This window comes from Erithacus rubecula (assembly GCF_903797595.1).
Source record: "Erithacus rubecula genome assembly, chromosome: 1".
NCBI lineage: Eukaryota > Metazoa > Chordata > Aves > Passeriformes > Muscicapidae > Erithacus > Erithacus rubecula.
In genome coordinates this window covers 31,900,363-31,912,968 of record NC_136658.1, presented here as the reverse complement: position 1 = coordinate 31,912,968, position 12,606 = coordinate 31,900,363, and the positions used below count along the sequence as shown (strand labels likewise).

General features: G+C 38.7%; 1 protein-coding gene across 2 annotated transcripts in view; it reads right to left on the bottom strand.

The window, feature by feature from the left end:
• Positions 1–12,606, bottom strand: part of DLG2 (discs large MAGUK scaffold protein 2) — a 966,889-nt gene that overhangs the window by 801,376 nt on the left and 152,907 nt on the right. Inside the window, exon 6 of one of the 2 annotated variants that reach the window (XM_079303594.1) lies at positions 3,024–3,098. In XM_079303594.1, the coding sequence (XP_079159720.1) occupies positions 3,024–3,098 (75 nt within the window). Of the gene's footprint in view, positions 1–3,023; positions 3,104–12,606 lie in introns of those variants that run through there. The other variant, XM_079303596.1, reaches the window with a different exon arrangement.

Sequence of the window (12,606 nt, the reverse complement as noted above, 5' to 3'; positions counted from 1 at the left end):
ATAGGAGGCAATATGCTTTGATGTGTCACTAGAAGTTTTTATTTCATTAATCAACTTTCCATCAAAATGTTGATGCTTCACAAATATTTTTCTGTGATAAAGACAAATCAGATAAAAAAAAAAAAAAAAACCTGTTGAAAAAAGATAGGTAAAAATATCGACCACTTAGAAGTTATTTTCTGTCTGATTTAATTTTCTCCAACTGTCTGCAGTAGTCTCCCAGGAAAATAAGTCTACTCAAGTATAGTAAAATGTGCCTATAAATATCTGATACAGATTAAACAGATAGAAAAATCTGCTTGGCTGCATAGAATATTGTTTGATAAAAAAGAAGCAGAAGGTACTTAGGAATTACAACTTATTTGCCTTCACTCCATTCAGCTTCTATAATCAAGAAAAAAATATAGATAATAACAAGCTTCAAGTAGGCAATTACCTCAAGGACCACATGTTGTACTCTAGAATCAAAAAAATAGCAACCGAGTGAATGGTTGAAATATATTCTAATAGCAAGTGTGTATGTCAGGGGTTGTTTCATAGACTCAGAACTGTCTGGGTTAGAAAAGGCCTTAAAAAACCATCTAATTCCATCCACACATGGGCAGGAAAACCTTTCACTAGAGCAGGTTGCCCAAAGTCTCATCCAGCCTAATCTTGAGCACTTCCAGGGATGAAGCACCCACAGCTTCTCTGGGCAATCTGTTTCAGCATCTCACCAACCTCTCAGTAGAGAATTCCTTTTAATGTTCCATTTTACTCTACCTTCTTTCAGCTTAAAAACACGATCCCCTGACCTGTCATTAAAGGTCTTTTTTAGAAGAAATTTGTCCTCATCTTCCTTGGAAGCCCCCTTTGAATGGGGAAAGGCCACGATAAGGGCTCCCTGGAGCCCTCTCTTCTCCAGGGTGAACAGACCCATCTTTCTCATCCTGTCTTTGCTGAACAGATGCTGCAGCCTTCTGACCATTTCCCTGGCCTCCTCTAGACCTGCTCTAACAGATTCACATCCTTCTTGTGCTGGGATCCCAGAGCTGGACACAGCACTGCAGGTGGGGTCTCATCAAAGCAGAGCTGAGGGTCAGAATCCTTCCCTCACCCTGCTGCTCACAGTGCTTTGGATGCAGCCCAGGATACCATTTGCTTTCTGGGCTGAGAGTGCACATTGCCAGTTCATGTCCAGTTTTTTATCCACCAATAAGTACTCCCAATTCCTTCTCCTCAGGGCTGCTCTCAATTAATTTACCTCACATCTCACAGCATGTGCTGTGATTATCTTGACCCAGGTGCAGCACCTTGCACTTGGCCTTGTTAATGAGGTTCACAGTGGCACACATCTCCAGCCTGTGACAGTCCCTTTGGATGGCATCTCCTCTCTCCAGCATAATAACTGCACCATTCAGTTATCTTGGTGCTATCTGCAAATTTGCTGGAAGTACACTCAATCCCACTGTCTATGTGCTGATTCAGATATTAACTAGAATTGGTCCCAGAACCAGTTTCCACTCTAACAGTTTAAAATTAATAACACTTGAAGTTATTCTTAGATAATTTCTCATGCCTAGAAAGACAAAGAAGTTCAATCCTCAGCTTACCATTTTTTGTAACAATATATTAGCTATGCATGCACAGATATCTAACAAAAGCCAAGCAAAGAATAATCAAAATAAATGCTTTTATTTTTTATGGTTTAAGAAATAAGTATCCTTTTAAATGCCCAAGGCATTTAAAGCCACTCTGTAAAAAGTCAGGTCATGGTGTTGTATTGAGTGTAACTGCACTTGACCTGCTACAAATGTCCAGCACAGCTCCAGTTCTCAAAGCATCACACTACTGTACTTGTGCTCATGCTGCAACTCTCAACATAAACACAGAACAACATAAAACACACCACAAAGTCAATGCAAAGTCTTTGAGAATTAAAAATAATAATTAGAATGAGTTGCTAATAAGTTACTGGCCTAAATCCTCATCTGGTAAAAAACTAGGTACCTCAACTATTCAACCTATATTTTTATGTGGGTCTCATCATACAGATAAACAATAATATAAATAATTTTAACATAATATAAAGACAACCAAGACCCCAGAGCTTACAATCACTTGCAAGATTAGTGAGAGACTGAGGGAGAGTGACAACTTAAATTTGTTTCTCATTCATCTACTCATAAAAGGTGACAAGTTGATAGCTGTGGACCAACATCATGCTGTGGTGCAGAGCCAACGAAAATGTCAATGAATTCTTGCCAACTCCTTAGGTGCAATAAATCATCATAGCTCTATTAGTCAGCCCTCTAACTTCCAACACCCAAAAATTTGGCTCTATATACAATGCATGCTCAGACAAGATATAAATCAATGCAATGTCAACCTGACCGCAGCTGGGCTTTTTCCTTCTCAAATATTACTGTGTCTTTGATAGTTAAAAGCAAATCTCACTGAAGTCATCTAATTTGCAGGAGGAGGAAAGCATTTACAGCAGAAATTTCCTATAAACTCAGCAGACCAAGTTTCACTCATTATCCATCATCCTAAACGTTGTTGTTAGCTTTACTGGGCAAATTTCCCCACTTACTAGTCTGTAAAGCACTTGGAATCATCAGCCTTTTTTCCATGAGAATGTGGAAAAGGGAGGATGCATCTCCTCTTCCCTGCATCACCACCCAGATCTGGATGGCTCCCAGTCACCACACTCAGCTGGGGCCCAGTTACAGAAACAGCAGCTCCACACTCCCTAAGCTGGACTCCATCATCACCCTATACCACACTTGTCACTGATCCCCACTGCTCCAAGCTGAATGCATTAAATTCCTGAAGAGTCTGAACTTCTAGAGAAGCACTGCTAAGCCACTGCCCAACTCATCAACAGTTTAAGCTTCCCAAGGAGCTTGGTCTAGACTTAGGACTCGTTATTGTTCTTTCTCCAATGCATCAATTATGGGAACTTTACCCGCCCAGGGCTGCTCCAAGCACAGAGACTTACCATCCAGTCCCTCAAATCTTTGTATTAAAAGGCTCAAACTTACGGTAGAGTGCTGAATGGGTATCCAGGCAGGTGTTTCGACTGAGCATTTGTGAGGTGGGCATCTGCCATGGCTCTGCTGCAAATAAGTGAAAAGGGCATTACACACAACACAGCATGCGCTGCCATCGCCAGGCGCAACGGACCCGATTCCACAGGGAGCACCTGGGAGTTTGCTCACAGTCATCACACCTCACAAAGTCATTTTCCACTGTCATGTAGCAACAAGAATCTGCAGCTTGCAGGACCAAAAAGGCCTCGTGAGCTGTCTGTGAATTTTGCATTGCAGTTCTTGGTTATGTGGATGGAAATGCATCCACTCTCAGCCCCGAGCGTGTGCCATCTGCCTTCCCTCCACAGTGCAGCTTTCAGAGAACAGCAGAGCATTAGCCAGCAGGGAGAGTTGGCTTTTTCCCCCATTTCATGACAGGCTGCATTTTTTCCATGATATCCTCTTTGAACCAGTGATAGATGCAGCCTGAAACACCCATCAGGGCTGTTTTCTAGGAAGAGTAAGTACACCCCAAATTTTTAGGGTATTTTTATTTTCTGAGCAGAATGTTCTGCTTGCTCCCCAGATTGGTCCCTGGAGAACATGAGCAAGTACCCAAGACTCCTGCAATTCCCTGAAACTTTGCAGAACAAAAACAGTGAGGGGTTAATTTAAAGTCTAACATTCCACATGGCAGTGCAAGATGCAACCATCAGCCCTTCAGGCTGATCTTCCTGTAATTTTCCTTGCATTTGCTGTGATTCAATTACATTTCAGCCAAGGTTTGGTGCCCATCAGAATGAATTGCATAGCAGATTGGGTCAGAGTCCCTGAATAAAAGTTCAGAATAAATTCTGGTGTTTGCCACCATTACTCTCAGCATTTCACATTAGAGTCAAACTATTATTTAGCTCCCTGAATTGAAGGACTCTTGTAACCAGATATTTTCCTGAAGCTGGAAGCACTATGGGAAAAAAAAAAAAATTCTTCTTTTTATTTTTGTTTAAGCCAGATATATCACAAGCAATTACATTACACCTTTCTTTTCCCCATGCTGAGAGTAAAGGAGAGAAAGTTCTGCAAACACTAATGATTAGATTTCATATGATTTACAGTTTTGAGTCTAATTTAAGAACTACAAATGCTTTGTTCTTTATTCTTTATCTCCAGAAAGTTAACATTTGTAAAGCAGTGCAATACTACTCTTACAAGGTAAAAAAAAAAAAAAAAAAAATTTGGATATCAGATTAAGCTTTGTATTCTTCAAAACTTAAAACTGGTTATCTTTCACATTTTCGATTAAGCAACTTCAAGAAATATTCAGAAAAACAGCTAAAAAGCAAAAATATTTTTATTTTTAGATAAAAGTTTGGAAAGTCCTGTTTAAAAAGATTTGAGAAAGTTACTGCTATCATGGCACCAGAATCCTGCGGGTGTGTGTTATCTCTTTTAAGGAAGGGATGAATGAAACAGCAAACAATGTAATCCTATCAAAATAACAAAACTATAAATGAATTCTGATTAAAAAGATGGCATGAAACACTAGTAATTATTTTTTTTACTTTAACAATTGTACACCCTCATTCTTTATTCCAAGACAAGTTAAAAGCAAGGAATTAATAATGTGCTTTGGACTGAAAATATCTTTCTGATTGAAAAGCCTGATCTTACAGAGGAAATAATGCATAACTTTGTCAGGAGACTCCTCAAAAAGACTCCTCACATTTTTAAGGGGATACTTTTCCAAAATAAAAGCTCCAAATCTCATAGCAGGAGGGGATTATTCTCTTAAAGGCTTAAAGACTCTTGTCTTTAAGATTCATACCTAAATTGTCCCAAGGCCTAGAATCCCCTGGCACTTGCACATATTCAAAGGTCAAAGAGACAGCAACAACTGGGAATTGCTCAGAGGCAGAAACTATACAGAGTTCCCACTTTTTAAGGGCAAGAGCTGGGCTGGTTGCTCCTCTGGGATGTAGGCTGACCTGCAGTGTTTGGCCTTTCACAGCTGGATATTTGAATTACTGTGCTGGTAACATGACACTGCATTGGCACTGTCTGAGAACTGTATGTAGTTCAAGGGCAAGGACTGAACACTTTCCTTCTACAGCTTTTTGGGGATTTAGGGCTGGATTCTTTTTGAAAATTACAGCTTAATTCTTATTTGAATGATCACTTCTGTTTGTCTTGTGTAAAAACCAATGCTTTTCACACCTTTTATATTTTAGACCCTCACCTAATCAAAACAACCTTAGATATAAGGTTGTATATCAGCTGCTGGTAACACTTTACATCCTAAATGCTCAAGAGTTCTTTAATAGCTAAAAGATCCAACATGTCACATTTAGAGAAGCCAATAAAAAAAAAATAGCCAAAAAATCAACACTACATAAAGTATTCTGCAGGCATAGGCAATACAAGTAAGCATAGGAATAGCATTGACAAATATTTACAGAAGGAATTAATTCCATTTGATTATTACTGCTAACATTTTGCTCAGCTTAGAAGTTTGGTCAGTTCAGCAAAAAAACTACAGACCTTGACCCACCACTACACTGAAAAGGTAAAAATCTCAGAAGTGATGAAAATCCATAGTTTAAAATAGTCTTTCTTCAGATAGTCTTCAAGGCAGGACAGAAGCACCTCTAGTTTGTTTTTCATGTTTACCAATAGTAAATATACCTTTGTGTATACCTATGTACCAATACTTTGCCCTGCTGTTTGGGAGAATATGTTCCAATAAAAGTTTTGTCCATCTTAAATGGAAGGAGAGGGGCTGTATCTCTATTGTCTATGAATGAGTGGTTTCCACAGTTTTGCTTTATTCCCTTTCTTTGAGGATACTTGGCCTCCAGCACTTAGCTTTACCCTTGAGACAGCTCCACCACAGTGACAGACAGCCATCCAGGCAGAGACTTTATCAGAGCTTAATGAAATCAAAGCCTTCAAAATACACAATAAGATCTTCAGATTGTGTAATTTTTGTACAAAGAGACCTTGGGACACAAAAGAATAATTCCATTCTCATTACTGAATTAAGCATCATTCACAGATTTTTTTCTGGGTTGATGCTTTAAACGCTTGATAAATTGCATAGCAATGACAGAGTCAGGAAGCAATGAAGCAATGACCACAGTCAGATAGAGATGCTACCCCCACATTCAGCTAGGGACAGTGCAGTTTCTTCTCTGGAGGTCCTGATACATGCAATTCCCAAACCTATGGGTTTATCAAACCTCCAGAAATACAGACCCCATGGGTAACCAGCAGAAAGATACCAATCTCAGGATTAAAAAACAAGGCTGCAAGCCCTTCAGAGTCCATCCATGCAGAACACCTGCCTTCCTAGCAAGCAACCCTTAAGCAAGCTTCTTTCTTACCTGCTTTTTCTCCCAGTCAGGTGTTAAAATAACTGACTGCTGGCAGCACTATTTGGAAACATCAGTGTAATGTATTTGGAAATGCATGAACACAATGCAGAATGGCCAGTGCCCACAGCAATACTGCAGAGGGAAATGACTGCATGCTGGATATTGAACTGCAAGGTGAGAGCTTTGTAGCACTGCACAAGAGATTTCAGGTGACAGAGACCCAACTGCACCTCAGCAGGTTCTGGGTAAGATTTCTTTTGTGTTGAGTGACTTCAGGAGCAAGTAGGTATATCTTATTGCTACTTTCTCATAGGCAGGGGGAGATTTTTATATACATAAAATATCAATATCAATACCTAATTTGTGATTCTGTCTGGAGACACATTCAGAGACAGATTTTAGCTCTGCTGGAAGATGGAACAAAATCCAGAGAGGATATTTAGGAATATAAAGGTTCAAGGCTCATTGAACTGCAGCACTCTCTAAGACCTGACTTAATATTCTTTCTCAAAGAAGATACTGCTGATGAAAGTCCAAAGAAGTCACAGGTTATATTCCATTTGTATCCACTGAAATGGCCAGGAATACAAATACAAGAAATTGCATAGAAGTCCTTGCGTGAGGTTTCTAGTAACAAAAGCACTGGATGAAGTCAATCCCAGTGGAACATTCTCAGCTACTCCTACACATCCTTGCAAATTATCTTCTCTGATGCTCTAGAGAAATAAAAATTGTAGACCTTAACTAGAGGTCTCAGATTGAGCAAAATATAACATACCAGGCCATACCCCTGGCCTAATGATTCACTCATAAATAACCATTCTGTTCTCCTTGACTGCACATTTCATCTCATTTTCCAGAAGTCTTGCATCTGGTGAATGGATACAGAAAGAAATTGGCACAGCAGTATCAAACAGATTAACACAGAAAATAAAGACATGTTTATGTTGAGAATAAGAGCCACAGGACAGACCTTTTTTGCTTTTCCAGCTATCTGAAGCACATAAAAATGCAGCTCACCTTGTCACTGGGAAATTATCTTCCCACCTTCACCCAGGTCCTCCAAATACCAGAAAAAGGACCTGCTAAGGATATATAGCTCTGCTATTATTAAGCAGCACTATTACTGAGGCAGCATAAAGCTCTCTTGTTTTCTTTTTCTTGCTCAGTGTCTTCCCCCTTGCCTCACCTCTGCAGCTCTCCACTGCTGTGCAGTATTGAGCCCCAGCCATATCTGCCTGAGCTGTTAATTGAACATTTTCTGCTCTCAGTTTATAGAGCTCTTCATAGATTTATGGGGAAAAAAATCATCCTTCTCCTTTCATAGCTCACAACCAGTCTCAATAAAGACAACTCTCTAAAGCCACCAATTATAATCTAATGAAATCTATTGAAAATTTCAGTTGCACTAAACAAGGTCAGTGCTCGGAAGAAACGAAGTGTCACCCAGAAATGGAGATCAAAGTAATTCCCTTCCATTCCTGCTGCTGCCATAGAGACCAAGGGAGGGGGAAGAAGGGAAGAAGAAATTTAACAGACTTAATTCTTCCTGAAATTTATAATTAACTACAAGGAAAAAGGGACTATTATCACATTTCTAAAGAATAAAGGAGAAAAAAGTTCAGCTTTTGACAAGATATAATTACCAGACATTACATATGCAGTGCACATTAGTTTGTTCTGTGCAATTTTCTTGAAATTCCCCCCTAAATGATTCTATTTTTTCTAGAAAAGACAACATGTCTCTCATCAGTTTACATTCATAATGTGTGAAATCCAAATGCTAGAGGCTCACAATAATTGTTCCAAAATTTAACATTAGTAAATAAAGATTTGCAATAAATACTCAGATACACTCCCCATCTGTCAAATATTCTTGAGTATGTTCTCCAGCTAAGATAAATTGTAATCAATGAAAAGGATCTTCCTACTCTTCTAAGCCTGTGCAGTTTAGCCAGCAGCCAACCCATAGTCATCAAAGCTGTCCTCAAGTACCACTTCAGAATAGACTTTACTAAATTACATGTAAATTTTATGGATTCAGCACTACTACACTTTTAGGGTCTGGCAGGAAAACACCAGAGTTTGAAGTGCTCATCAGCACCTAATAATGACTATAGAAAAAGATTTTGATTTTTGCTAAATGTGAATCTCTGGGGGAAAAATCATTATGTTTCCTTTGTTTTCAGTTTGTTATAACCAGGAAATTCAGCACGAAAAAAAAACCTTAGCTACCCAGTTTATGACTCCAAACTGCAATGATTCAAAAGCCTGGAGTCTTGGAAAGTAAAAACAACAAATGTTGCCCAGATCTATTAACAATATGCAGGCACAAAAATGTGGGGGTTTTTTGTTTGTTTCATATCCAGCTAAATTTAAATCAAATCCTCATGCAGTATAGCTCTCTACAGCTCTGTTAGTTTTGGTAAGGTTACACTAGTCTGTAACACCTGAGGCACTGGTTAAGCTCAGCATCTATAATTTCTTAATTTTGGAACTGATCTACAGCCTTTCAGACACTTACAGCTTATCTTGCAGAAGTCCCACAAAACAAACTGAACCTCATTCTCTACTTACATGCCTTTTAAAATCTCTGTATTGAGGTTTTCTCAGATTAACATAATCAAACAGGGGAGAAAGGATGGCACAACAGGCCTATGACAAAGTCACCTCAGCATAAATAAATATTCTAACTCTTAGCTATTTGCATTCATATCAGGCCCAAATAATCAATAATTCAACCAAATCTTCTAGTGGATTCATCTGCAAAGTGGGACCAGCAGCTGGCACACAGTGTGTGGACCTGCTCCCATGGACCATTCTGCCCTTCTCAGAGCACCTTAGAACTGCTTCTGCTGCCACTCTAAATCAGAGAGGCTGGAACAGCAGGGTCACCCCAGTGGTGCCATCTCCATATTTTTCCATTCTTCAGCCACGTTCTAAAAACCCCCACCAGATCAACTGAGCTGGTTTTGGGAGTCAGTTTTGTAGGCTAAATACTGAATGATGTTTTCCTTCTCACTCAGAAAATCTGGAGTATCCTTCTGGGATACAAGACCTGCTCCTACTTTTTCCCTAATACAGCACACTATCAACAAGGATTTATAAAGATACACTTCATGTAATTTCAAATTTTATAGCTCTCCTCCTGCTTTACTCTAAACTTGAGGCCACGAAGTGGGGTGATGAATGTTTGGTGGGAGACACCTACAGAAAAGTCATAGCACACCCAGGGAATAATCCAGGTGTTTGTCCTGTCACTGACCACTGTACCTTCTTGTTTTCCATGGCCATGATGCACATTGTGAGTTCTGATCACACATCTGTTCAGAATTCTGCCCAAAGTCCACACAGTGGTGTCCCCTGTTCCATATATATGGCTGGATGAGCAGAAGAAAATAGGATAGACAGATGTTGCTGGCTCCTGGCAACCCTGTCATTCAAAATTGTACACATGCAACTCTAGGGTGGGTTAACAACATAAACAAGCTTACTGCTTTTTTCCCAGCACCAGCACAAAATAGGGGTGTTTCTTTCTGTCTTCATTTCATTGTTTTAAACATGTGAATTAAATTCTTATAAAAGGTGCTGGATGGACAGCCATAATGGAAATTGTTAATTTTTCAAACTGGACTAATACAGAATTTGTAAAAAATCTACAAAAATAGAAACAAAATGCTGAACTTCTCCACTAGTGGAATGAACTCTTTACTAATTAAAAAAAAAAAAAAAAAGACAAAAAACCAAACAAAACAAACAAACAAAAAACCCAAGAAAACAAAACAAAATAACACAATTTTTTTTCCAGTTTTCCAGTGATGTGAACAATCATATTTTCAATCAATCACTCCACAGGGGTCAGTGACAATCAAATTAAATGCAGGACCTGTGTAGTGAGCAATCTGATATAAATCTCTACTTAATTGGAAGCTAACAAGAATCTCTAAAAATAAGTAAATGTTGCAGAATTTTCAATTTTTTGATGGCAGGAATTTATTTTTGTAGCTTAAACACCAAGCTGAACGTTCTCCTTGGCTCTGAAGGCAAATTCTCTGTTTTACAAACTGGAAGATACTGTTCTGGGACACAGGAATCCTACTGCTGCCAGTGTTCAGTGCTAAGAACTAAGGAGTCAGGAACAAATGGTAAGTGGTTTAGGATCCTTGAATAAATTTGGATTATTTAAGTGGTGTCTCTTCTTGGTGTACATCTTCTCAAAACACAGAAGCATTCAGGTGATAAAATCTGAGACCTTAAGCAAACCTCAAAATACAACTCCCAAACAAAAAAAGGGGCAGCCAACACTGACAGTTCTTAGGGATGTTACTGATGTAAAGGATGCCAAACCACTAGTCTAGATTGCCCAGGAAGTTTTAAAATCTCTCTCCTGAGAGAAGGTTTTTAGCTAGCCCTGCCATTGGCCTTCTGGGTTTTAAGTCTGCAGAATTGCCACCTCTGAGCACTCCTTTCTAGCAAATAGTGCCAGAAAGCTTTTGGATTTTTTTCCCAGTGAAAACAAATCATATTTTCTACACCACCTAATACCAAGAACAGGGAGATCCAGGGGAGCAGCCCCTGTTAGAGTGAGGGACATGGAGCTATTTATGTCCTTTTTCACCAGTGGCAGCTCCCATTGTATTCATAAGTCTGTAAAAGACAGAAGGTGGAAGGAGAGCTGCTGCCTAGAGGAGAGAACAGCATGTTGGGAGGCACAGTGGGAATGTTCTTCCCTTTCAAAAACTCCTGGTGCTCCTGCTGGGATGGAGGCTGAACCTAAGCTTTAATTTATACTGAATTCTTTCTAATGATAAAATAATGCCACCAATTAATGTGCTTTATGTGACAGTAAAGGAAAGATGCTATGTTGGGAACATGATCAATTAAAATAAACCAGGACAACCATAAGAAGCTCTCCTTGACTGATTCAGCATTTCTGTAGTCCTGTGCTCAGAAATGCATGGAAAAATGAAGGAAATAAAAATAAGAGGAAGAATTTGTACAAATTAATATCTTCAATCTATCTTAAACAGACTTTACAATTTGGCTGAAAAACCATCAGTAGGGTTTAAGATTTGGCAAGGTACATCAGAAATTAATTTTATTGGATGCCATCTTTTACCACACAGAGTTCAAAGCAGGATCTGTAAGATCCATTGAACATAAACTACAAGGGCACATTCACTCCAACACATTTATGTAATTTTCTATAATGTGAAAATACCAAAAATTCCAGACTAAAGTTAAGGATCAAGTGTTAAAAATGTCAACTCTTTGAACAGTGTTCATCTTCTGCAATTTTTAAAGTATTTGTCTTTTACACCCATTTTATTACTTAAGAACTGAAGAATAAACCTGATGTATTTACTCCCTCTGACATCAAGATCCACTTTTTCAAGACAAAGAATGGCAATTATCTGCATAAATTAGACAAATGGCTATTCAAATATAGACAATTAACAGATCTGAGGTCAAAAATGACCACACTGTTGCTCTGTAGAAATCATGCTTATGAATTATTTTTTTTATATAACAATTTTTTCTGAAAATGGTCTGCTTTTATTATACTGGTGAAAATAGCATAAACAGATAAAAAATTTTGCTGTTTTAAAGAAAGAAGAGTTACTCCAATAAAAATAAAGCAAGTAAGATCAGATTATGGACCAATACAATACTGGTCCAGCCACTTAAATATGGCACAAAGTAAGGCAAGCAGATCACTGTAAATTCTTTGGTTTTAAGCTGTTGCAGTATGAAAGTGTTCTGAAACTAGACTTTTGCCATTATTCAGCTCAATTATATATGATATTATGCTGTTCCCACATGCATGCAAATAGCAAGCCACGTACAATTCACATTGTATCTCATTCCAACACCAGAGCTGGCAGCAAAGACTGAATATCTGGAGTTGAATATTTGAGGCTCAATCACATGCTTGACTTTCAGATGATTTCAGACACTCAGTGTTGGATTCAAGAGACAGAGAAGCTGAGAGGAAAAATGTGTGTATATGGAGATGGGAGCCCTGCTCAAGGCAGCAGCAGCAGTGAGCTGGCAGTGAATCCATGTTTGCTATTTCCCAGAAGGCCCTGGGAAAATATTCATTGGAAAACTTTCAGCACCAATTTGTAAACTAAATAAGTGATGTTTCTTAACACATAAAAATAAAGGTACTGGGATATGTTCTTTTCCAATTTTACCATTAAAACTTGACTTATTCCCCTATC